The sequence below is a fragment of the Lampris incognitus genome, chromosome 19 (genome assembly GCF_029633865.1).
Source record: "Lampris incognitus isolate fLamInc1 chromosome 19, fLamInc1.hap2, whole genome shotgun sequence".
Taxonomy (NCBI): domain Eukaryota; kingdom Metazoa; phylum Chordata; class Actinopteri; order Lampriformes; family Lampridae; genus Lampris; species Lampris incognitus.
Window position 1 is genome coordinate 25,115,377 of NC_079229.1, and position 27,795 is coordinate 25,143,171.

The 27,795-nt window shown below is 42.4% G+C and overlaps 1 protein-coding gene across 1 annotated transcript; it reads right to left on the reverse strand.

Moving 5' to 3' along the window:
• Positions 1–821: 821 nt before the first annotated feature.
• On the reverse strand, positions 822–27,795 carry apbb1ip (amyloid beta (A4) precursor protein-binding, family B, member 1 interacting protein). Its single transcript, XM_056299303.1, has 14 exons — positions 27,651–27,795; positions 19,312–19,371; positions 17,797–17,884; positions 16,322–16,617; positions 14,257–14,334; positions 10,264–10,423; positions 6,822–6,943; positions 6,101–6,175; positions 5,815–5,958; positions 4,407–4,517; positions 2,101–2,199; positions 1,879–2,002; positions 1,655–1,716; positions 822–1,464 (listed from the first exon to the last, which is right to left on the reverse strand). Exons 2-14 carry the CDS (start codon positions 19,369–19,371, stop codon positions 829–831), a joined length of 2,055 nt encoding a protein of 684 aa, XP_056155278.1. The 5' UTR covers positions 27,651–27,795; the 3' UTR covers positions 822–828.

Here is a 27,795-nt window from a genome sequence, read left to right on the forward strand (position 1 = left end):
AAAAAAAGCTAAACATATAATATAGCTGGCTGCAAATATTTCCGGAAAACATATTTAACAACTAATTTCCAGTTTGATCCCTGCATACACACAATTTGACACAACTAGGGTTAGGTAACACTAAGTAAAATATGACTCTTTGCTCTCCTTAGGCATTTTCCTTTTGAAATGTTTACCATCTTGTTTGATTCTCTCTGTATTTTGACCCTTGGCTGTCTCTACAATATCAAATACTAAGGCGAATAGGAGGTTACAATCTGCCTGTATCCATCTTTGCTATCATCAGGCTGAGATGCAGCGTATTGCTACATATGTATAGATGGGATGTCTTTTTTTTTCTATAAATTTATTTCTGATTTTCCCCTTTTTCTCTCAATTTATTGGCCAATTGATCCCTATTCTCTCTTCAAACACCCACCCTCGTACTGCATGCATTCGCCAACTGCATCTCTCCGGCCGGCAGTCTCGAAGGAGATGCCTCGCCACTTTCGTGACAAAGCGAATCCAGGCCAAACCACTGCTTTTTCCGACACACACACAGAGACGCATTCATGTGACGAACACAAGCCGACTCCGCCCCCCTCCCGAAGACAGCGTTGCCAATTATTGCTGCTTCATCGAATCTGGCCATAGTCGGATCTGACGAGACCGGGGCGCGGGTCCCCAGTGGGCAACTGCATCGACACAAACCCGATGCTTAGACCGCTACACCACCGCAGACCCTTAGATGGGATGTCTTTCTTGAATTAAATATGAACAAATTCTGGGGTTCGTTATTCCAAAGGCATGTGCGTGCGGCGTCCATAATACTCTAATCCTCTACTCGGGCTACTGATCACTACGTTTTTTCTGCATGGCTTTCATCAATTCTAACATGAAGTCCCCTCCTCCTTCACCTCCACTCCCTCTGCCTGCAGCGTTTTGGATTGGTGTAGTCCTCTTAGGTGGAGCCGGGGCTGTCTTCCTCTCTAAGTGCGAAGGCTGCACTGGTGCCTGCGGGGCTCTGACGAGGGGAGGCGGAGGAGGTGGTGGCGGAGGAGGTGCTCCTGTGCCCCCAACAAAGATCCCTTGGGGCGGAGGGAAGAAGCCGGGGTCCGGTGGCGGAGGAGGTAAAGATGAGTCAAAACCAGCTGCCGAGGTCATCGGGGGCGGTGGAGGGGGCAGTGAACTAAAACCAGGACCTGGGGGAGGAGGGGGGAGGAAATCCGGCGGGGCCTCTGCCATGTCATCGATGGGTGCTGGAGGCGGAGGAGGTGGGAAGCTATCCGCGACCGCCAGTGGTGGAGGGAAGGTTGTCGGCAGGTGTCGCGGGGGAGTGACAGGGCGAAGCGAGTTGCCTTTAGCCGCTAGGGCCAGAGGTGGAGGAGGCAGAAAGTGGTCGGAAGGAGGTTGGGGGAAGGTGTGGGTTTGTGGCATGGGGGGTGGGGGTGGTGGGGGTGGCAGAGAAGAGTCGCTGCCAAAGTCCTGAGAGAACAAAGTATACAAAACCATAAGGTTACTCACAACACACGCTCAGCTCATTTTGAGGTTAGTGTTGCCAGTTCTACAATATACATGATTTGTAAATCAATAACTTGAGTTTTTCATCATCTCCAGAGCTGTAGTAAACTGTAATTTATCACTGATACTGTAAGACAGCTCTATATTTCTCTACCTGAGATACAGCTCCTGGTTGGGGCTTTGTAGCATGTCCGTTTGCCTGGCTGGGTGCTTTTGCTTGCAGGGCAAGAAGGGAGAGAGAAATAAAGAAAAAAAGAGAACATGTTGAAAACTAGTTTGCTCCATATAAGTCATTGTGGTGTGTCCTACACTGCAACAGGTTGGCAGTCATCACATCATCGGTGAAACACTGTAAGGGGAGATGGTGAGTCATGCTACCTTTGATGGTGGGTGAAGGTGTTGATGGACTGGAGCTTGAGGGAGTGCTGCGGTTCGTCCACGCAGAGTTGACAGCCGCCTTCTTCATGGCTGTTTTGTAGTTTGTATACATGGCCACACCATACTGAGAAAAATTCAAGAAAGGGGTAAAGCACATGCTATGTCCTCTTGTTCAGCAAAGAGCGTTTGTTTCTCTTGTTTAATAGATTTAAAGATGGTCACCTTGGCTATCCGTATCCCAGTCACCCAGAGGGTCATGGTCCAGGCATCGTCACAGCACAGGTACTTGATATACTGGGACTCTTTCTGGATCTGTGGATGCTAAAGATACAAAGTCACACATTGTAAAATGACGAGATCAGTGACACCAAATGGGCCATTTGAAGATCAGCTATATTAAGTCATTCTGGGACTAGATGCAAATCACATTGAATGTGTCAAATTGATCAATGATGTAACCCCCCCCCCCCCCAGGGCTGTTATTAAAACAATCCATCTGATAGCGTATTTGTTCATTCATTCAGAGAATAAATGTCTTGACTTTGCCTGAGAGCCACAAATAACCGATCAGTACAATTCATGTATTGTAGTAGTGTTTGTGAGGCTGGTAGACATACCACATGGGGGCAGAATAGGTATGGTGTTAAAGGGGAAGGCCACTTAAATTAATTAAAAGATTTCATGTGCGGTATTCCTGTGGTTTAGGGGCGGTCCAAGCAATGTTTGTAAATATAAAAACTAAATTTTTGTCTCAACGTGGAACAAGAGACTTAAACTTGTGATTTGTACATATACAGTCACCTGCATTTCAGTGTATTTGTGGAGCAGCAAAATGTTTGAGATATCATCCCTGAATGGATTTCATTTTATCCCATTTGAATGAGAAACTGATCCCTTTTCTCCTGGAACTCCTAAGAGGTGCTGGTACAACCAGTGGTTTTCAAAGTGGGGGCCGCGGTGGACCTTAGCAAATTGGAGGGAAGATGGGGGAAAATGCTAAAAAAAATTTTTTCGAAAAATAAATTGAATTATGTATATTATGATCAAATATATTTTATAACAAAAACAGAAATATTCAATATAATGTAAGGATTAAAATTTGAAGTATAAATGTCATTATTATTGCATTAACAAAAGTAAGGAAATATATTCAGAGGGAGTTTTTTTTTTCCTTCTTTTTAACATTTGCCGTAGTATTGTCAATGGGTTTTTAAAGACATCTTGCAAAAAGGGGGGCCCCAGCCAGAAGCTAATGCTATTTGGGAGGCCTTGGCATGGAAAAGTTTGGACCCCTGACCTAAACTATTCTTTTCCAGTGCCATAATGCTCACTAATATGGACTGAAGAAATACAAATAAGGGTTCTGTATCTATGAAATGAGAGGCATTCCCCTTCAAATTTTACATTTGCAAAGAAATCGAGTGTTCTGGTTTGGTGATATCAGTTGTGAAAAATGGTCATGGCATGTGAGATGACCTCAGGCTGTTTCACTAAATGGGATGGTGGTGAAGTTGTTTTGCTCTCGTAGATCAAACAGTTTTTTTTTTGGAAATTGACGAATATATTCCCAACATGAGGATAAACACAACCAAACTTAAAGACACAGGACGCTTAATGCAAACAAAGAAGCGGTTTAAAAATCTGGGCTCCCAGCAGGGGTAGGTATGAAAGAGTTTGCGAAACCCGTCCAGGCATCCAAAATGTCTGCTGTGGCAGCAGTAGGTCATCTTTCCTCGCCCTTGGCCAGGAGGCACCTTACACCCTCGTTCCTTCACTTCTAGCCTTCAGGGCCTTGTCTTTCAGAGCGAGCTAATTCAGTTTCCTTGCCTCGAAGCCCTTTTGGCTTTGATCCTCAACATCTAGTTCTAGACTCACGGTATCTGCTGATTCTAGTGTTTCCCGGGACACACAAAAAGAAAAGACAAAGAATAGCTTCAGATCCTTCAAAGAGTAACCCCTAACTCATCCCATTTCCTTTTTTTTTTCCATATTAGTCAGCATCTCTGTCTTAAGAGGAAGCGGCAGGGATCCTGAGGAAGTAATGAAAATGAAAAAGCCACATTCTATCAACCTCAATGCTGTCTGTCCATTTTTAGAGTGGCAGTAAAGATGTGTGATAAGTTTTATGTTAAAAAAGAAAACTCAACAGTTAAAAAGTCGCTGAATGCACATTGTTATTGTCAACCGTCACCCATCGATTTGGATAAAATAGTCAGGTTTCACTTCTTCAAATCAGGCATCTGTTTACTGCAGTTCACTTTTCCAGTGGAGCAAGCAGCCGTGTAAGTTACAAATAATAACCAGCTGTGTATTTACCACACTTCTGTGCTACATATTGATCCCACATCGGTCTGGGCAGCTATAAAGTTGACATTTAGCTCTAATAAGCAACAGATAACACAACCGTTATGTTTATACTGCACTTGAGAAGTTTAAAGCTTTTTAAACTTTTTCTTATTTTATTTTATTTTATTTTTTGCAGCTAATTAGACTTTAGGAAATCAGAAACATTGGTATAAGGAACTTACCTTCAAAACAAAGCAGAAGTCTGTTGGGGCCTTGTATTTACTCTTCAGGTCTTTGCCGTAGTACACATTCACGTTGTCAAACTGGATAAAACATACCAGATCACGTGATGTCTGTGGAGAAAAATGGGATGTTCACATTACAAGTAGTTCTTCAACATGATCGAACAAGCTGAACCCAGATGATTCAGATTTTATTTAATTTAGAAGCTAATGATGTTAAAGGTCCCTTGTCTGTAAGCAAACTGACACCATCAGGCCTGATTACATACAGTCCGGGATCTTTTTTTTTCTTCTTCTTTTTTTTCTTTTTTGAAACTGTAACTACAAAGTTTTGAGTGTTTAGGCTTACTGCTTTATCAGCTCTCCTTTGGTTTAAGCCCCGCTGAGTCTAACTTGGCCCTTTGCCTCCTTTTAAGCTCCCGTATCTTAATGCATATCTTTAATCTCCTGCCACATCCTTCTTTAAGACATATAGTTCATAAAAATATATGCTGTTGTAAGATGTTAAAGAATGTGTTGTTTTTAACATTATAATCCTCATCAGTATGATAATTGGCTAAATATATTTTTTCTGCACCCCACCTCTATTCTGTTTTAGTCTCTTCCTCGTATTCTCTCACTAGGTGTTGCTCATGCGGTTTCATTCGATGTAGGATTAAACAGAAACACTGTCGACAGAGATGTAAGTAAAACGTGCTCCGTCACCTTTAACCTGCTCAAACAAATCAATCTTTTGGAAAAAAAAGTTTTAAAGTGTTTCCGATGTGTCAGATTGCTTTGCCGATATGACGGTTAGCTAAAAACGGGGTTAGCCCTATGTTCCCTCAGCCCTCTGGGTTAGCTATCACTTAAGGTTAGCTTAAGGTCAGCGTTAGGTTAAGGTTAGGTTGAGGTTAAGTCAGGTTAAATTAGCTTAGGTTCAGTTTAGGTAGGTTAAATGAAATCGGGTTGGGGGAACGTAGGGTTGAGGGAACAGATGCTCACCTAAAATATGATTCAGATGAGCTAACTAGCTCTGTTGAAGCGGTGCAAAAGGATCCGGTTTATATTGTCAATGTTAAGCATCTAATAGGGCGATTATGTTAATGATATGTAATATTAGCTACTCAATTGAAAACATATGGTCAGTGTATACCTCTTCCCAATTACAAACTCAAGAGAGGATGCTGTATTTTTATGTTCATGGCAAAGTCACACAGTTGTGCTTCACATCCATGACGTTGTATCTTTGTTAACTTTCACCATCTCTGTTTATATAAAAGGGCAGCTTTTGTACACATAGCCCGGCTGTATGTGTACTGGACTGCGGGGCACAGTCTGTGTTGACACTGCGGTAGGCTTCGCTTTGGGGCCTTTTTATTCGTTGGATGTGTTTTTTATGCCTAGGCTTTGCTGCGGACTTGCTAACCTTGCTCTTCCCTTTGGGTACATAATAAATTCCAGAGGCCCTCAGCAGGAAGAGCCGCTGTTTCCAGGACTTCTTGCCATCTTCTTTTAGGTAGAGCACCCCCTCCAGGTCTGGAACGATGATGGAGGTCCCACTGAAGTTCTCCTGTGTAGGGATTCGGGGGGGGGGTGTAAGGGGTCATCAAGAGTTCCCACTGGAAAACTTGACATTTATGAAACTCTTACTTTTGTGCTGAATCTTTGCACTGTTTATGTGCGTGTTTGTTTGTGCCAGCGAGAGTATTTACCTCTACTAGTAACTCTTTGTCTCTCTCCTTAATGTCTTTGAGAGTTTTCTTATCCTTTTTCCACAGGTAGAAGTTCTGCATTGAAACAAGACATCTTCACTCAACACAAAGCCCACCTCCATGAGTGTGTCCTAATGTGAGTGAACTAACTTTGACTTGGCAACCTATCATAGACTTTGCTTTGTCTGTGACGAGAAACAGCTCTGACGAGGTTCTGCTTTGATAGCATTTATCAAAAGACGAAATGGAAAATTGATAGGAACATATAAGGTAGCGCACTGCTTTTTACTGGGAGACACGGAAGGCATGATGGAATGCTTTAAAAATAAGGCTGTTACAGTTTTCTTTACACTCCAAGCCATTTATCTGCTCCTGCCAAGAGACAGAATCCATTAGATGCTCTGATATTATGGAAGGGTTTGTTATATCAGCAAACATGCCAAGATCTTCTTGTCTTCTGCCTAAGGCTATTGGGTTTAATATGTTACAGCAAAGACATAAATGGAGGAGGTCATCCTTTGCTCAGGAAAGACATCCCATAGTTCAGACAACAGTGAAAATAGCCAGATGGCACTTGGCTGTCATAAATAGGAGATAGATTTGCATTAATACACAGAGGCCCAGAGATGGGTTTTCTTGTGTTGATGTTTTTGGGATATCGCATGCATGTCACTTCAGTGTACCTTCTGACGGCCAAAGCTCTCACAGGAGCTGGGTTTACCTGAGGGTTTTTGAAAACCTGGTATTTGTCTTCCCTCTCTTGGAAGAGGAGTTTGTTTTCACTGTCCCTCATCCATGCTGAGAGTGGCTCCACGAGGTTTTCATGGTCCTCAAACCCCCTTTCTGCCAAGAAGAGAGCAAACACAGCCAATCTATTATTCTATATGGGCCATAAAAATAACCCCACAGCACACTCAAATAATAAGACTGACTCCATCTTGAGACAAATCTAAACGTGTTTCCAGTTTACTTTTGCAACATAACAATAGGTTGTAATGTGTTTTTCTTTACATGTTGAATCCACAGCAAATAACCATTTTAAAGATAATAAATAATGCTATAATATCATAGTATAGTCCTAATTTCGCAGTCCTGCTATCCTATTTAACAGATGGGGAAGTGGATTCCTTGTTTCAACCATCTCTCTGCTCATATAGTTTTGGTCGATTCAAGGCATCTCAAAACAAACGCTTTACCATATGTAGGGTACACTGTTTGTCAAGGGATCTTTGTTAATTCCAGCCAAGCATGGTCCAAAATAGATTGCACAGCCATACAGCTCTCTGTTTTAAGTGCAGCTAACTTAGAAAGTGCTCCATAAAGTACAGCCACACATTTGCTGGAATGGCATTTTAAATAGCCTTAAAACTCAAAAAGCACATTAAGGGCACTTTCCACCTCTTCCAACACTGGCCACCCATGTGCTCGGTGCTGTAGATCTCCCCTGCACACTCGGCGTATGACTAGTTTAGCCATGATTCCCAATTACAGGTTACGAGTGGAGTCAGAGGTAGGTATTAAATAAATCACTCCCAGCGTTCCAGCCTGTAGTTTGACTATCACAGCCATTACATGGATAGTGTGATTTTGCTCTCGCAGCGAGTTATTGGAAGTAAATCCCTTTGAACTGCAGGGACTGCGTGGTGCGGCTCAGTGCTGTACATGGTGGGCACATGGCTGTCCTACAGACATGCATGCACTTTTAAGCACTGCAAAGAGTTTGTTTGAAGACAGCCTTGCAGTTGATTACTTGGCATGGCAGGGTAGTGCGCTTTCACTGGGCTTAAGTCCCACCAATTTTTGGTTCATAAACATTAAAGGTCTCGTCCATATGTAGGGAAATTTCACCATATTAACCAATCATAGTTTGGTCATAACATAAAACAGACTAACAGTTTACCGGTGTGCAAAAGAGAATTATGCTCAGTTTATAATGAATAAGTTATGCACGGCCTCCACGGACAGGCTGTCACATTACTCTTAGCTAGTCAGGACTGTGACACATGAGCCTTACTGCTATGCCGGTGACTCAAATGGCCCACATGGGTGAGTCAAAGAGATCATGGATGACATTCTACCAGTAGCAAAACATGTGTCAAATAGTGCTCCCCACATGCACACATAGTCTTTCATTTGGTTAAAAATAGGTGGATGAGAATAGAGGTAACGTTGACTGAAAAGGAACAAACCGTTTCCTATCTTGTTTTACACTGACAGCTCAGGTGGTAGATTCTTATCAATAATTAACAAGAAGTAGTGCTGGGTATTATGGAAAATATCATCATGATAATGAAACGATAATATATGTCTCAGTATCTCCCCTTATATGCAAAATACCACATTTAAGAATCCGACTGAAGGGGCGTCTGGGTAGCATAGCAGTCTATTCTGTTGCCTACCAACATGGGGATCGTCAGTTTGAATCCCCGTGTTACCTCCGGCTTGGTCGGGCGTCCCTACAGACACAATTGGCCGTGTCTGCGATTGGGAAGCTGAATGTGGGTATGTGTCCTGGTCGCTGCACTAGTGCCTCCTCTGGTTGGTCGGGGCGCCTGTTTGGGAGTGGGGAGGGAGACTAGGGGGAATAGCATGATCCTCCCACGTGCTACGTCCCCCTGGCGAAACTCCTCACTGTCAGGTGAGAAGAAGCAGCTGGTGACTCCACATTTATCAGAAGAGGCATGTGGTAGTCTGCAGCCCTCCCCGGATCGGCAGAGGGGGTGGAGCAGAGACCGGGACGGCTCAGAGAGTAGGGTGATTGCTCAGGTGCAGTTGGGGAGAAAAAGGGCGGGGGGGGGGGTCCAACTGAAGTTCACCACATTGAATGAACTCTATGATAATGCAAAGGCTCAATATTCTGCAAAAAATTTAGATTTAATATAATACTCCCTAAACTCAGACCTCATTTTTTGAGAAATTTTCCATAATGGATTCTTGCTATAATTAATTTATTGAGAGACACCAAACTATAAAGAATTATTCCCTAGCCTTGACAAGAAGCCTGTATGTTTTATCGTATTGAGGGTCGACTCAAACACCACCACTATGTTTTTATTCTACTGGGAACAGAAATGTTTAGAAGCAATTTCTCCTCTGTGGCACTATAAAATCTTGTGCAGCGACTGCAAATAGTTTAGTGCCTATTCCACAAGACAACTGCTGTCAACCATACATATTAAAATATGACTTACTAATACAGAAAAAGAAGCTTGCAATTTTTTTCTTTTTTCTTTGGATTAACATTGTTGTCAAATCCATCCCTAATTTCTAAATGAAGCAAGTGAGTTATGGCCCCTGGGTGCAAGGAAATAACAATCGCTGCATGGAAAACGAGGCGGGTTTTAAAAATGAGGAACTTTCGCCTTACTGAGAAACAATGCTAAATTAGAGTGGGTTTATAAAACGGTCCAATAGATAGTAATGTATGGCCAGATTGACTGATTGCTGGTGAAGGCCACCAGTTGGAGTAAATACAGCATGGGCAGCCCAGACGGAGGATTGAGATCATAAAGCTCTGTAGTTCTTCATGACAGGGAAGATGACTGACAGTGTCCCAAAGGCATTTAGCAGATTAGACCCACCTGTCTACACTGTGTGTGTGTGTGGGGGGGGTGAATGAGAGAGAGCGAGAACGAGTGTGTGGGGGACAGAGAGAGAGAGAGATGGAGGTAGAGGGGAGTTGGATCAATGCTTCATTGTGAGTCTGCTGAGGTGTGACTGCCATCGTGCCAATAAAAACATAGTCCATCATCTCAGAATGAAATATCCTGCCCTCCACACAGGCCCACCGTGTAGATACAGTATGTGTGTCCTGTGCAGTGGTGTGTGTGTTTATGAAAGTGTATACTTGTTTAATTTTGTTTTTGACAAATGAAGATGCAAAACACAGTCACCTCTACCACTGTCAAAGAAGACAGACATACATACAGACTTACAATGATATATTACGTAAAAAAAGAAAGAAGAGAAAAACACTGTCAAGATGGCAAAACCTTCCATATCCTGAGTGTGTGTGTGTGTGTGTGTGTGCGTCGATCGACGGAGCCAAGTGAACTTGAGCTGAATGGCAATAACACTGGCCACGATGGAGCACTGCTAAAGCGTTTTTCGATCAAACTCTTGTGGTCAGCGGCGTCCTTAGTGTTTATACTGCCTTTGCTCACCGAGTTGAAGATCGGAGTTGGTCTCGCACAAGCACCAGGTGACGTTGCAGTCGCAGTGGGTCTTCTCAAACAGGTTATCCAGGACATCTCTAACAGTCTGCCGCTCATCGACCATCAGGGTCTTGGAGCTGCCGTCGTTCATCAGCACCTTCACCACTAGCTGCCGATAGAAACGTTACTTTCAGACCCAGAGAAATGAACTGGTAAAAATGCACAAATACACAGGTACAAAAAAAAAAAAGAAGCAAACTTGTGCAGATGAAATTCAGGAAACATTAGGTTTCTTTAAAAAAAAAAAACCCGCTGAGTGACAGATGAACCAAGAAGATATCGTTAATAGCTTGTGCGGTTGTAATAGAAGTCATTTCTTATGCCGAAAGGGCGCCAATATCTCTGTTTTGTAGTTATATCAGCAGTCAGGTTTTTCTTCGCAGTATGTGTGACTGATTGACGGCAAAGCCAGTAGTATGCTGTGGACAGTAGCAGGTGTCTTTGGGAATGTCGCATCGGGGCCATAAAATACAGGGTGTGCTGATGTGTCACCGTTTCTCAGCATTAATCCCACTAAAGCAGTTGGAGCACGAGTGCCTCGTCTATTGCGCTCTATTGGACTTCTATTTTCCATTTTGTTCCAGTCCTCTGGTTTGTAGTCACATTGTAGTTTTTTAGTGATTCATTCGCCCCGAGATAAATTTTGCCCCGGAGCGAAGTAACACTTCCCTCACGGGCTCATATGGCTTTGCACTTCCTCTCATCTGGAACCATATCCAGCTTTTGGGGACCCGAGGAGCCTCATAGAGCTAAGGTCATCTAGTCACTTGCAGTTGTGTCATACAAATGTGCTTTTCGGAGATGGTATCTGAATGGATTTGGTGCGTTAGATCAAGTGTTACAGCGTCTGGGCCTTCTTAGGAAAACAGTAGGTGTTTGGCATATGTTTAAATAGAATGTTTCACAGGAAGTCTGCACTGTGTTCTTCCTCCTCCCTCCTCGACTTGGTATTTTGAAAAGAGAGGATCTATGTCTGAAATGTGCTTTTGAACCTGTGCTTTTTATAATCTACGGTTTTATCTCCTGACCACAGAAGGTTTTGCCATAGCAAATGACACCATGCCCCTCTGCACCTGCAGCAGATGTTCCTGTGAAACCAGTCATAGTTCCATGCTTCCTTAGCGCTCAGCTACATGTTGGCTTTTGCCCCGTTCTTATTAGAGAGTTCTTTACAACGTTTCAATGGCTGCTGATTCACCACAAGGTGGGCTTCAGCACAGGCAATGAATTCAATGCCCGGGCAGTTTTCATGATTTGCTGATTTATTCCATGAAAGTCAAACACCGCTGCCTCTTTGACTGAGAGATGTCTGGCTGTAGACCTCAGCTGTCAGCCAAATCCTGCTGCCCTGCCGTGCTCCACTATACTTTGCTTTGGCAGAAAAAAAGTGTCCCTCCCAGATGCATGCTGGGTTTAACGCATCTACCCATATAGACAATCTGCAGTGCTTTATAGTGCCAACAATGAGATGGTTAAATGTTTATATATATATATATATATATATATATATATATATATATATACACTACCGTTCAAAAGTTTGGGATCACCCAAACAATTTTGTGTTTTCCATGAAAAGTCACACTTATTCACCACCATATGTTGTGAAATGAATAGAAAATAGAGTCAAGACATTGACAAGGTTAGAAATAATGATTTGTATTTGAAATAAGATTTTTTTTACATCAAACTTTGCTTTCGTCAAAGAATCCTCCATTTGCAGCAATTACAGCATTGCAGACCTTTGGCATTCTAGCTGTTAATTTGTTGAGGTAATGTGGAGAAATTGCACCCCACGCTTCCAGAAGCAGCTCCCACAAGTTGGATTGGTTGGATGGGCACTTCTTTGAGCAGATTGAGTTTCTGGAGCATCACATTTGTGGGGTCAATTAAACGCTCAAAATGGCCAGAAAAAGAGAACTTTCATCTGAAACTCGACAGTCTATTCTTGTTCTTAGAAATGAAGGCTATTCCATGTGAGAAATTGCTAAGAAATTGAAGATTTCCTACACCAGTGTGTACTACTCCCTTCAGAGGACAGCACAAACAGGCTCTAACCAGAGTAGAAAAAGAAGTGGGAGGCCGCGTTGCACAACTGAGCAAGAAGATAAGTACATTAGAGTCTCTAGTTTGAGAAACAGACGCCTCACAGGTCCCCAACTGGCATCTTCATTAAATAGTACCTGTTAGAGCCTGTTTGTGCTGTCCTCTGAAGGGAGTAGTACACACCGGTGTAGGAAATCTTCAATTTCTTAGCAATTTCTCGCATGGAATAGCCTTCATTTCTAAGAACAAGAATAGACTGTCGAGTTTCAGATGAAAGTTCTCTTTTTCTGGCCATTTTGAGCGTTTAATTGACTCCACAAATGTGATGCTCCAGAAACTCAATCTGCTCAAAGAAGTGCCCATCCAACCAATCCAACTTGTGGGAGCTGCTTCTGGAAGCGTGGGGTGCAATTTCTCCACATTACCTCAACAAATTAACAGCTAGAATGCCAAAGGTCTGCAATGCTGTAATTGCTGCAAATGGAGGATTCTTTGACGAAATCAAAGTTTGATGTAAAAAAAATCTTATTTCAAATACAAATCATTATTTCTAACCTTGTCAATGTCTTGACTCTATTTTCTATTCATTTCACAACATATGGTGGTGAATAAGTGTGACTTTTCATGGAAAACACGCAATTGTTTGGGTGATCCCAAACTTTTGAACGGTAGTGTATATATATATATATATATATATATATATATATATATATAAAATCTAGTGAGCCAAGTAAATTCTTTATGAGACAGTACAAGCCTGTTTCATGCCATAAGCAATCATCAGCTGTCAATAAAGCTACTAGTAGCTACTTGTAGTAGCAGCAGTAGTAGTAAAAGTACTAGTAGCTTTATTGACAGCTGGTGATTGCTTATGGCATGAAACAGGCTTGTACTGTCTCAAAGAATTTACTTGACTCACTCGATTATTTTGCTCCTTATTTGTTGAGCACTTTCCCTACCATTGAGTGTTTCTTTTAACAAAGTTTTATATATATATATATATAGTTTAACGTGCATGGATAAGTAGACACGTTGGTCCTTGACTAATGGGTCGGACCCTTTAGTCGATTGGTTAATGTTGTCGCTTGCAGAGCGGGAGACACGGGTTCGCATCTCGGCCGCGGCAGTTCCTGTGGTTGCCCCCCGAATTCGCTACAATATATATAGTGTTTTGTTTTTTTCCCGAAACCGTCAGCGGTGTTGTTGTAAGTGCTCAACTAATGAGGAGTACGAATATCAATACAGATACAGGAAAAAAAAAAGTTTTTTTCCCTGTGTTTGTATTGATATATATATATATATATATATATATATATATATATATGTTCAAAAAGTAAGCGAAGAACTGTTATGATTTCCATTTGCCAATTTTATTTGCTTTTTTTATGTGTTTTCATGTGCACAAAAGACCAAAAATCCTTTAGTTTTTGTTTAGAAAGTTATGAAACCTGTGAGCCACAGCGTAATGTAGAACAGTTTTGTGATTTGCTTTCACGGTCACAAATCATGGGCACTCCATCACATCCATTATGGCAGTGGTTGGGCACGCTAATGAAAAAAAAAAAAGCTCGATCTGCTGTAAAATGACTGTGGATATTGGCTGGGTATCTCTGCTCTCAAGACCACATGTGTCGGTGGTTTGTGCCCCGCTTTGAAGATGAGAAAGTGTCCGCGATTCACCTGAAGAGGAAACCGTGCTATCCTGCAGTAAGCCGACCAGATAAAAGGAGCCATCTATTATTGTGATTAATGGGTTTTTAAGAATTGTAGGAAGAGGTCTACTACGTTTCCAGATTGCTGCTTTCACAATAACTCTGAGCCTGCACAATTGCACAATGTCTGATGTGTTTATTACTTCTAGTGAGTCATCAAGGCATAGCTATTTGCCTGGCTTACCTTTTTAACTTTGGCTTCCTTCAGCTTCTCAAGCGCAAGCTTGATTTTATCTGCCTTGACCTGCGCCTCGATTTCCTCCTGGACAAAAACAATCAAACCACATATAATGACACCTTGAAATTAAATTGAAAGGTACATTATTTGTGTCATTACTTATCTGCAAAAACCTAATGATGATGCATACTTTTGCCACGGTGCACCTGGTGTTTTGGTCTCAGAGAGATGAGGTCACATGGACTGCTAAAGCAATAAAGCTCCCCTCTGGCTTTTCCCACCATCGCCACATCTCTGCTCCCTGCTTCCCAGCTAGACCTCTTCGGTATTGATCCTGCAACTGTTTCCTGTCTCATGGCTGCGTGTGTTTGATCTCTTCCAGACGGCCTTCTCGGCCGTTTTGCCCCACGAGGCACTGTAACTGTAACAGATGCCTCTGCGCTGCGGTGCCTTTCTCAAGAAACAACTTTGCCATGACCTCACCGTTGAATTGTTATAAGAGCACAATCCAATCTACCCTGTTCCACTAAGTACCCCCGCCAGCCAGCCACCCAGTACAGTATTTGAACTGGCTTCTCTCTTGTGCAACCAATCTGGTAATAGTTGTGACGACTGGTTGTCGTTCTAAGTGATGTTTGTAATGGAACCTATGGAGAATGATTAACAGTGGTCGTTCTGAACATGTACCCATGACAAAAGGAGACAGTGGTACTTTGCTCTTCTTCCCACTCAACTTTTTTTCCATCCTTTACTTAATGACTAAAAAACTTTGCCGCAAAAAAAAACCTTCTGTGAGTAGAGCTGGGCGATATATTGATATTGTGATATGAGGCTAGATATCATGGGATTTTGGGAGTTGTAATAATCATGATATTGCTTAAACGTTGTCATTCCCTTGTCTTAAGGGCTGCGTTACAGCAGTGATACAATTTTCTGAACTTATTCGACTGCTATGCAAACAAAATTGACTTGTTTTAACTGAGTGAAAAAAACAATGAATGTCTCTACCTAATTGGGTCTTATATTCACATTTCCCAGACTACAAGTCGCTGTTTATTTAACTCGTCTGGCTTGTCCTGCGACTTATATTCCAAAGCAACTTATACAACGTAATTGTCAGACAAATACGCTGCATTTCAACTAAGGCCACTAGATGGCACATGTTGTGACTCGAATGAAAATACTGAACCTGTAACTGTGAAGTTTTTTCCTCACAACAGCACACTTTTTGCTGAGTGCGACTTCTACTGCAGTGTGACTTGTTGTCTGGGAAATACGATAATCATCATTTCTGAAAAAGTTCTTGTTTGTAAATATCTTATTGAAACACCAGCAGTCATCCCCGAAATGTCGTTGCATGATCGATATCGAGGTATTCAGACAGGAATATTGTCATTGTTGATTTTGTCATCATCACCCAGTCCCATCTGTTAGAGTCTCTATGGTTTGTCAAGATGGAAAAGGAGAAGACACAACTCTAAATGGTCAGGCTCCGTCTTATAAGGCTGATACCGTACACCCCCACCCGATCTCTCTGCTCTTCTGAGGATGGTCCTTTCATCCCCATCCCAAGAAATAACTGTTGCACTAACTGTACTACTGCTCTTCAACTGTGATATGACCAACACCTACCCCATCGTCTGTATTTCACTGCTGTTGTTATGTCATGCTGTTTTGACTTGTCATTTAATTAGTTACATGTTTATCGTTTTTATTGATTTATTTTCATTTTAAACCTACTTTTGTCAGATTCTTTTGTGGCTCTTCTGTCTTTTTGATTTTGTGTCACTTTACTTTTTAATCTGTAAAGTGTCCTTGGGCTCTGGACAGGTGGTACATAAATGAAATGTATTGTTACTATGACTCTTTTGTCATCACTCCTATGGCATTGTAACGTCCTCATTACCATTCACAACTACTTTCCTGACATTGCACAACAGGCCACAGTTGTGATTTTCCCTTTTCAATTAACAAGTTCAAGATGGCAGAGAAGGTGCTATTCCAGAGTGTTATGTTCCTCCCATGACAAAGCTGGACCTATAATTTACAGATACCCCACCAGGTAACCTACCATTGAGGGCTTAGTTCCCTGTGGAGGTGGAGCTGGTGTTGGGGATGTTGAGTTGGAGGCTGGAGTGCTAACTTTGCTGCCGCCGCTGCTCTCAGATGACGTAGAGGAAGTGAAGGAGGGGGCAGGGAAGAAGGGCAAGTTCTGCGGTGTGGGCGGTGGGAGGCCTGAGGTGGACGGTGAGGGTTCTTTCAAATTCCCCATTTGTGCCCCCAGCTTCTCCTCTGTTGCATTGAGGTCAGCCACCAGGTCGGCCATGAGCGCATCCAAGTCATGGTCCTCCAGTTCATTTAGGGACTCTGGCATTAGAATCAAAATCACTTTATCCTCACAGTATAATTATGATCTAAAAAGTAATTGACTTAGAAACATCACCAGCTAACTAAAGGAAAATTTAGCTACTTTTTTATTTAAGTCCCTATTTTCCTATCATTAGGAGTCAAACCAAGCAATGGGTAGCAGGATCTTTTAAACTGATTCAGTATTGAGCAAGATCGCAGCACAAAGCTGCAATGAAAACCTCTTGGGCAACAGTGCTCGCCAAATAAGGTCCACTAAAAGAACTCTTTTTTTGGCACTTACAGGCTCACAGTGTTTTCGAAAATGTCTGAAAACACCTCCCACCGCGAAAAGACAATCCCAGTACAGTCAGTAAGCACAGTGTTAGACCTTTTTTTACTTTTTTTTTTTTGGCACTTTGCTGCAACTCTCTCATGCTTCCACAGTTGTCCTGCAAAAACTCACTCCTGGCAGGATTACAGAGCAAGACTTGTGCTCCAGGTCAGAAATGGATCGATATCTGTATAATTCCTCGACTGATACTATGGGCTAAGTCTTTAGAATACTCCCTCAATACATTTTTGAGCATATTAGAGCCAAAAATTAGATGCTATTTGGTGAGCACTGTTGCCTTGAGGGATTATATTGCAGTGTGACGCGCTGCAGTCAGCTGATGCGAGCTTGCTCAGTACTGAATCATTTTATAAGATTGTACAACCCATCGCTCGGTTTGACTCCTAACGATGGGAAAATAGGGTTTAGGTTAAAAAAAAATACTGAATTTTTCCTTTAAATTGAGTAAATACACAGTGTGAATTTGCTATGACAGAACTGCTTTGTGCCTGTTTGCCAGGTCATGAAGGCCAGCAGTGAATTATCGGCATACAAAACGGTTTTAATGTTGGTCAGATAAAGGTCTGAATTAAAGGCTGAATGGGTGGCCGGATACGTTCTGGAGGTGAAAGGCAGAGCTGTTTTTCTACCTCTATACGTCAGCACTCATTCACCCTGTGGTAATAATCGTTATAATTTTATGGGTAATTGATGAAACAGATGCCCCTGATGCAACTGGTTTACTGAAGAAACAGCCATTATTGCAACAAAAAAAAAAGAAAAAGAAAAAAAGCTAAACGCCTGGCCTGTGTAGTATGTCTATAACACTACACAGATGTTCTGAGGGCTATGAATACAAGAGTCACCATTCAGGTCCGTGAAGCCGACGGAGAAGTTGACTTCTTTGTTGGAGCTGGGGGGTGATGCTGGAGGCAGTGTGTCCACCCCGAGACTCTGGGGAAGAATGAATAAGGCAGTGTGTTTATGAAGAAAAAAGGGAATGAATGCAATTTCTGTGCAACCACGGGAGTTAGCAAAAAAGCTTGCGGCACTCCGGGGACCAAGTTAGGATAATCCGCAACACACTCTGTACATTGTGAATAAATAAACTGGCTCAAGTATTACATAAGAAAGCATAATATTTACATAGCATCTGTTTTTAAGTATAATAAATAAATACACTCCCATATATTAGGCACCTACAGCAATGCAAGAGCTAATTCAACATGACTTGTAGTAGAGGGGGGGGAAAAACCCCATCAAAGGGATCAGCAGGACTTTCCACAGGGAGGAAAGTGTAATGTCTAGCGAGCGTTTGGATTTGCCATTTGACCTCTTTTCTTACAAGAGAGTGTAATTTATGGTTGTTAGAGGACCACAAAGAGTGTTTCCCCCGCTGTGTCTGTCGCGCTTGCCTGTCTACAGCGTCTGGTTGATCGATGGCGGGTTTTAGTGCCGCTGTAAAGCAGACTATTAGCTGCTGATAAAAGGTACATGTGCCGCAGAAAAGACAGGCTGGAGAAAACGTGCTGTCGCCATGTTATGTGTTCTGTCCGCTGGCCAAGTTACCGTGGACGTTATCGCGTTGAAGGGTCACGACATGCTATACATCCCCTTTGGGAAGAACAAGAAATAAATTCTCATATTTATTAGTCGTTTATTCTAAAACAAGATTCTTCAAAGATGTGTTATTTTGCAAAGTTTTGACGATACCTTTAATAATAAGGTAACTCGTGATGACCTTCATGTTTGTTTTTTGGGGGGGGGATTTTTCCCCCTTTTTCTCTCCAATTGTGCCCCTCCAATTACCCCACTCTTCCGAGCCGTCCCGGTCGCTGCTCCACCCCCCTCTGCCGATCCGGGGAGGGCCGCAGACTACCACATGCCTCCTGCGATACATGTGGAGTCGCTAGTCGCTTCTTTTCAGCTGACCGTGAGGAGTTTCACCAGGGGGATGTAGCGCGTGGGAGGATCACGCTATTCCCCCCAGTCCCCAAACAGGCACCCTGACCGACCAGAGGAGGCGCGAGTGCAGCGACCAGGACACATACCCACATCCGGCTTCCCACCCACAGACACGGCCAATTGCGTCTGTAGGGATGCCCGACCAAGCAACACGGGGATTCAAACTGGCGATCTCCGTCTTGGTAGGCAGCGCAATAGACCACTACGGCACCCGGATGCCCCATGACCTTCATTTTGACTTTGATTGAGAAGCATTTTGTCAAACTTCGCTTTGGAAATGTACCACTGAATGTACAATTTAAAGTGCCTAATAAAGTTAGAATTGTTAATGAAACAAGCAGAAGTGAAGCCGCAGTAACAACCTTTGTAGTATCCTCGTAAGTTGGAAGTAGTCATGACTAACTGATGCAACTCACCTGTGAGAGGAGATCCATCTCCCCAAGCAGGTCACTGAACATAGCATCAATGTCATCCATCTGGTGAGAGACAACAACAGGGGGAGTCAGGCACATGCGAGGAACTGCAGATCTGCACGCTTCTCCGAAGTGATAAGTACATTATGGCAACGGTGTTTATGATAAACTTGAGAGATCCACGCAACATGCTAGATAATGTCAGACATTTTTACTGATTATATATGTGGTTGACATGACGACAGAGACACAGGAATGTGGAAAGAGCTTTCACTTATGTTCTGTCTGCAAAGGCCCAACAAAATAACTGCAAGAGAAACTTAAAACTACACATACATGTACCCCCCTCCCCCCAAAAAACCTCTTTTGTGTGTTAAACAGAAGGCTGTGAGTTATTTCATTATGAAATGTTTTCAGTCGTAATATCTGTCCTTAGGCAATGCAATATTTTGAATTCTCCCCAACCTAGAGTGAACGATAAGGGGAAAAGGCATGCCAATGCATAACTTCAGGCGTTCATTATTTGTCACTACTTGTCCTACCTTGCTGCCTCACTCCCGACTAGAGTGCTGCTAGTCTGCTGGAGTTTCCTCACATGCATATTTTGTCAGACATGCGATGTGTTGAAATTGCACTGAATTTGCAATATTTACTGTATGTTGTATGTGTGCTAACATAGACCAATGTCCCTCAACACTTGAGACCTCATTTATCTTCTTGGGGGGGGGGGTGTCTATCAAAATGTTGATCGTATTTCATAATGTTCCTGCATGCAGTCCTCGAAACCTACTGCTTTTTCTGCCAAGTTCAGTGCTAAAATCAAACTAGATTTATGAAAAGACCTCCTAGTTCGCTGTGACTGACATTCCTGTACCCTTGCTTAAGAGCTGTCAATTCAGAGGTCAAACCATTATAGTGCACGACCCTTTAATATACAGTAACAGAAATCATATGTCAGTGTGTTGCATGCAAACCTCTTACGTGTCAGAATCAGATCATTTGTCATAGGCAATGTCGCCAAATGCTGATCTCGTTATTTCGAACCCTGTAAGACCACTGATCGTTTGTGTTGGATGCCAGAGAATTACACAAAACATGGACCAGAGGTAGACTGTCACTGGCGTTCAGGTACAGCACCATTCATCGACTGGTATACTCTGCTTATGTTAGACATCATAAGTCCATGGGTCTAATCTGAAATCTTGTTCTTCAGCACTCCTACCCACCAGCTGACATAAACATGACTATTACTGACTACTGACATACAAAATGAGACTGAAATTCACATCACCTTGACAAATTACTTCAGCAAAATAAAACAAAACAGCCAGTGGGTGGATCTGGGAGCTGTGTTTTCCCTGAAAACAACTCAAGAGGATTCACTTGAGACTTCCATGGGTAATTATGTACGCTGTCTCGCTCACATACATCTTGCGTCTAGCTCGGTTTAGGAGAGTAAATGTTATGGTGGGCAAGAATGTGCAGTCAAAACATTGTGCTTGTTTTCCCATAGAGGAACTGGACCAGTTGGACTGCGGAGTGGGACTTCATCAGTGCTCGCCATAGGAGTTCCTTCAGCTGAAGTTGTACACTTTGCAACTTCAAACCTTAGCAGTGGCATATCGGTTTCTGGGTGACTACTCAACTCTTCCCTTCATCTGCATTTGCATTTTAGGCCTTAAGCTCACACTTAGCTGGAGACGCTTACGCATGAGCGGATTTGACGTTTTGAAAGTTCTTGGCCAAGACCAAGCTGCGACCGTCCAGGTATCGCTCTAATCAATGAAGCCAGCATGGCAAGTGGTTAGGGGAGCCGCCTGGGTAATGTTAATCACTGGGAGAACCCCCCCCCCACCCATACACATACACACACATCCCACCCCCACAATTGTTGAGCTCGTCTTCTGTCTGGGTCTCTGTCCACATCTGATTTACATCTGCTTCCTCTGCCTGGTGCCACGCTACATTAGATAAGAAAATATTGTCTTGCAGAGAGCGCAGCTCGCCGCCGCGCTCTCTCTCATCACCGTTTGAAAGCTGTTACGTTTAGATCAGACAAGAGGACCTTAAATGTTTGCAGAAATCAAATCAGCGAGAATGAAGACACCCGAGGCAAACTCTTCCAGTCACTTTGTGGAGACAGGAATGATGGATGGCGTTCCAGGCGAGAATTCATAAAGTGACACGATGTTCCTCGGCTGTTCCTCATCCAAATATGAGACGCACCACTTTTGTTTCAACATCTAACAGATGGAGTGTGGATGCTTATAAGTGTGTGCGTGTGCATGTGCGTGTGCGTGTTAGTTCTACATTTTTTCACAAGTTTGGAAACCCTCGGTTTAGAGGGTTTCCTTCACTGTAACTGAACTGATTGTTTTGAATAGATTGGAGATTAAAAACAAATCCCCACCAAATGTCAAAAGGAGGAAACAGTTTTACGAGCGTCACCGTTAATTGTCATTCTAGCTGGCATGGTCCCATAGTGTAACACTATCTAGCCTGAATTAGCATTAGCCAGTTAAGTGAGGCAACATTTCTCTGAATATCAACATAGTTTATTCTCTACGTGACCTGTGTGTGCACGTTTTTTTTCCTCTTGCGAGCGTTATAGCATGCAGAGACACACATAATTTTGTCTTTAACGTCTTGCAGTGACACAGCTCTCGCACTCCTCCCATGATAAGGGATGGTGTGCCCCTTCACAGAAGGAAGTGGTGAAGAGCAACTTCCTCTCCCTTGTGATGTTGAAATCATGTAGGCAAGACTGACAACTTTTTCTTTCTGCAAACGTTGCACCCGTATCACAAGTCTCTGGACCCCGTCCAGCCCCGTCCTCTCGTTCCTCTCCTGCAACACTATTTCAGCTGTGTTTAGTGAGCGGAAAACAAACAAATCTATAGAGACCCTTAATACAACATCTAGATATTAAAAGGACTCGTGGTGGTGCAGTTTGTGTGATGCAAAATAAATCCATTTAGATTTTAAAAAAAAGAGGTGGATTTTGGCCCTCAGATGTGAGGCTGAGGAGACGTTTATCACTGCTACTTGCTCAGCAAATGGGGGTCTTTTAGATATATAAACCATTAGACGTATTCCCCAGTTGTTGTTTTTTAAATATCCCACTACAAACGTAATCACATGACACAAACAAACTACAACACATGCTTAAGTAGCGGGGAGTTGAACAGAAAATAGTTTAACATATGACATCATGTAAATACGCCTCAACGCATCAGTCGTTGATTATTTTCATCTGCTGCGTAAAACGTCTTTATTTTGCCTCGGTATTATTCTGTGCCATGACAACTGAGGTTCAACACGCATGACTGTTGCCATCTCTATGGGGTTTTCTGAACACATCAGATATTTGTTGACGTACAGTCATGAGGGGCACATGCAGTAAACAGCAGCTGATGCCAGTTTCTGTGTGTATTTTTACACATGGAAAGGATTAGTAGCAGTTAAATTGCCGCCAGCAGCTGTTTTTTAAGAAGCAGGAGACGTTGGAGGGAGAAGTCCCTGTTCTCGTGTGGCAACAAATAAGAATAATAAAAAAACAGTCTCTTGGTGAAGCCTTTGGTCAGACCATGGAAGTAACCCGTATAAAAACCATCGCAACAAGGGCGGCGTCTTGGTTAGAGGGTGAACATTCACAACTAGCGGGATTGCAAAAATGCTTCTTTTTTTGTTACAAGCATGGTTTAAAGCTTTTTTTTTTTTTTTTGGACATTCGCTGTTACTATTGCCTTGTGTAGAACTGAAAAAGACATGGATTATGTTCACAGATATGCATAGTTTTGAGTTCATACCTACTCTGCTGGATCTATGCAATGAAACTACAGATTGTCATGATGGTCGATTGTGCAATTAGTGACAGTTTACATCCTCCATCAACATGGCATGAGACTTCCTGAAACCCAAGTGCAATTCCCACAACAGTTTAAGTGCAACGCTATATTTCACCTGGACAAGTCCCTAAAACATTCAAAATGTTAAACTCACGCTTCAAAGTTCAATTAATTTGTTAGCGTACATCATCAATATAGCATGGTCAATCCTGAATGTCTCTTCCTTTGCTATATTATATATATATATATATATACACTACCGTTCAAAAGTTTGGGATCACCCAAACAATTTTGTGTTTTCCATGAAAAGTCACACTTATTCACCACCATATGTTGTGAAATGAATAGAAAATAGAGTCAAGACATTGACAAGGTTAGAAATAATGATTTGTATTTGAAATAAGATTTTTTTTACATCAAACTTTGCTTTCGTCAAAGAATCCTCCATTTGCAGCAATTACAGCATTGCAGACCTTTGGCATTCTAGCTGTTAATTTGTTGAGGTAATCTGGAGAAATTGCACCCCACGCTTCCAGAAGCAGCTCCCACAAGTTGGATTGGTTGGATGGGCACTTCTTTGAGCAGATTGAGTTTCTGGAGCAACACATTTGTGGGGTCAATTAAACGCTCAAAATGGCCAGAAAAAGAGAACTTTCATCTGAAACTCGACAGTCTATTCTTGTTCTTAGAAATGAAGGCTATTCCATGCGAGAAATTGCTAAGAAATTGAAGATTTCCTACACCGGTGTGTACTACTCCCTTCAGAGGACAGCACAAACAGGCTCTAACCAGAGTAGAAAAAGAAGTGGGAGGCCGCGTTGCACAACTGAGCAAGAAGATAAGTACATTAGAGTCTCTAGTTTGAGAAACAGACGCCTCACAGGTCCCCAACTGGCATCTTCATTAAATAGTACCTGTTAGAGCCTGTTTGTGCTGTCCTCTGAAGGGAGTAGTACACACCGGTGTAGGAAATCTTCAATTTCTTAGCAATTTCTCGCATGGAATAGCCTTCATTTCTAAGAACAAGAATAGACTGTCGAGTTTCAGATGAAAGTTCTCTTTTTCTGGCCATTTTGAGCATTTAATTGACCCCACAAATGTGATGCTCCAGAAACTCAATCTGCTCAAAGAAGTGCCCATCCAACCAATCCAACTTGTGGGAGCTGCTTCTGGAAGCGTGGGGTGCAATTTCTCCAGATTACCTCAACAAATTAACAGCTAGAATGCCAAAGGTCTGCAATGCTGTAATTGCTGCAAATGGAGGATTCTTTGACGAAAGCAAAGTTTGATGTAAAAAAAATCTTATTTCAAATACAAATCATTATTTCTAACCTTGTCAATGTCTTGACTCTATTTTCTATTCATTTCACAACATATGGTGGTGAATAAGTGTGACTTTTCATGGAAAACACAAAATTGTTTGGGTGATCCCAAACTTTTGAACGGTAGTGTATATATACATACATACATACATACATATCTGGTGATCACCAAATTACTGTAATTAGTCTATAAGACTGACCTGCACACAAAAACTCTACAAAAATATTCATTACAGTATTCCAAACAGTTTCCCCAAACTGCTGTAAAGGACAATACGGAAGAGATGCTGTAGACCATCTCCTTGGTCATCCAGTCTTCAGCTGTTTGGCCACAGCTTTCATACACATCATAGTGGACATTGTGCCTTGCAATGTGCTGAGGGGGGGAAAAATGTTCTTGCATGCTTCAACCTGCCATGCTACCGGGTACAAAAACCCTTCCTCTTGTGAGACCAGGTTCTGGACTTGGTGTAAAAATGTTCTATTCTTGCTCCATTTTCCGCAACACAATTCACTGTTAACCTTGCACTGTACAACATTAGTATGTGGTTATGAGAACTGATTGCTGATAATTTACACTTGTGAGGTGAGGTGGTGTGTTTGACTGCACAATCTGTGTTTCCTTAGTGTATCCTCACACATATGCCAGTGTCGACTGCCAGTGTCGTGATTATTGTTTTTAGTATTTTGCATCAAAGGAGTTGTGCAATGATCATGTGTACACATGTGATAGAATCCAGCTGAAAAAAATATCATCCATTTTGATTCACAAGACTTAGTTAATTGATTTTTGTGCTAACTATGACATTTGTGTTTACAGGGCTGCAAAAATGTGCTTCAACATTTGCATTTGTATGACATTTTGGGGCGAATGAGTTAATGATGTGGGGTTAATGACTGTTTTTTTGAGAGTTTGGATTATAAATTGAGGATTGTGTTTAAGCAGTTGAGTTAAAAAAAAGAAGACATTTTGCTTAACATGTTTTTTCCACTTCACCCTTTTTTTGCCGTGACCTGGTCAACATGAAGAACGTCACCGTGAGGCTGTCAAAACGATGTCATCGCGTCTGTCAGCCTCTCACATAGATCACCAGTCGAGCATCTTGACTACGAGAACTGAGACGTATCCCTGTGTAAATACTGCTGATGAGTAACGGGTGACCCCCGCAAACGTCTACAACGGCGCTTGTTCAAATCCAACCGGGAAAGGTGAAAGACGGCTGTGTACTCAGCTGGAAGTAGATTTCTATCAGTATTACAGGAGAACCCTAAGTATTTCATGGATGGAGCTTGAGGAGGAGGAGGCAGCGTATGACTGAAGTTATTTTGTAGAGCAGCCATTACCACAGCCGGATATGTTCTGGACTGGGATCATTTTTCCGTGTTAAATGACGTGATTACCACCGATAGGCCAAATTGGTGACAGTGATTGGCCCCCGTGAGGTAAAACGTTCAGGAGGAGGATGGGATATTGTCGGCTGCTTCGAGAAACCGAACCCAGGACAAAACGTTCACGTGTGTCCGCTCACAGTGGTGTTATATAGTGACTTGCAATGGCTGAACCGAGAGAAAGCATAAGGTAAATATAAAGGTAGAAGAGGGTATTTTCCGTGTTGAGCCGAACCTTCTCCGTGCATCTTTCCGTTGCTTCAGTCTCTTATTTGGAATCAGTTTCACAACAGAAAACACTCAAAAAATATGTGATTTGTGAGTGACCAAAGAGAGAATATTGTGGGACTCACTTGAATCAAGTCTTTAAAAAAAAAAAAAAAAAAAACTAGGTCACGATGCCAAAGCCACACTAAGCTTTGTGGAAACACAAAACCACAATTATCATATCAGCAAACATTACTCCAGATTGAATATGTGGCGTGCAGAGTGACTTTCAAATATCACCCAACAGATGATTTTCCAAACGTGTCTTGAAGAAACAGAATATATTTCAACATTTTTTTTAAAAGAGCGCACATGTGGAACTGATGACCCTCCGGCAAGAAAATGGAAACCAGACGACAAACTCTTAAGTGGCTGTGTCCAAGGCAGTGCCTCGATACCTTAATGTAAAGATCCTCTCAAACGAGCCACTCTCCCACCCAGATCAAATATCTGGGCCTGAGTCATCGCTCTGTGGCAGCTCTCAACACAACACGTTGTAAAAGCCCTAAAAGGCAGTAGATTAAAGTAGGAATTCAGAGTACACCAGCCACAACCAGGGCAAAGTCTTGAAAGATAGTAAAAACAAGTTATGAACCGGATCGCTTCGGTTAAGATGTCCAAACTGACGTTTACCACTACACCGGTACTGCACAGGATGGAAACCCTCCCGTGCTATGTAGGGTGAGCAGTGTTAGAGGAAAGCGTGTGTGCATTTGCTTCTCTTCTTTTTTTACGCACACCGCTTCCTGTCACTGGTGTTTTGTTGAACAAGGCCCACGACGCATCCAGAGCACTCGACGGTACATTCTGCAAAGCACAACATGACGCCACATGTGCTCGCTATAGCCATCACACTCATCTTCATCCGCACCCACCCCATGTGACACCTACGCTTGGAAAGGCGGCGGCGTGAAAAAAATGTCCACCGTTACTGAACATGACATATCAAATGCCTATTCCGCTTAGAGACAGACGAGTCGAGACACTAATTAAACTGGGCACCGGTTACCGAACGGTCCCACTCTGCAAATCTTGCACCAGTTTGATCTGACAGTAGTGTCACTGCTCTCCGCGTTAGCGTAGTTAAAGGATGGAGACTTTGTGGTGGTAGCAAATATTTTAAACGATTCTGGTTTAATGTCCGTGCAGAAACCAACTGCATAAATACTGAGTCTCACACCGAGGATAACACAACAAGCCTATTACCTTAGCCTGTTACAAGAGGGAAGCCAACAACATCAGTTTTATGTGAAAACGCCACTGTGCTTTTCAAGTGTGGTCCACCCAAATGGCATGTGATATAGCACAGGCAGACTCACACTAATGCCATTTTCATGATGTCAAGTTTTACATCAAGACCACCAACCACATATTAGCACAGTCAACTAACATCTAAAAATATACAAAATTAAAAAAAAAAAATCCCAGCCATCAACGAACACATTTGTTCTGCCTCCAATCACAGGAAGTCACTCATAAACTATATGTAAAGCTATCAAACAGAGATGTTACTCACCTTTGGCAATATCTAAATCCTTTTTTTTAATTTGGGTGTGTATGTCTATCAAGAAAAGGGCTTCATGGACATCGGTTCCACTTAGAAGCGTTAACTTCTCTGATAAAGCGTCGCACAACAGCGCCTTAACTCGCAGGCAGCTTTG

Bases quoted from the DNA above. Each gene is read 5' to 3' on its own strand.
- apbb1ip (XM_056299303.1), bottom strand. From the start codon at position 19,371: ATGGATGACATTGATGCTATGTTCAGTGACCTGCTTGGGGAGATGGAT. The intron at 17,885-19,311 runs GTGAGTTGCATC...ATTCTTCCCCAG, and splicing joins AGATGGATCTCCTCTCACAG to AGTCTCGGGGTGGACACACT. The intron at 14,335-16,321 runs GTAGGTTACCTG...GTTTTTGTCCAG, and splicing joins AGGGAACTAAGCCCTCAATG to GAGGAAATCGAGGCGCAGGT.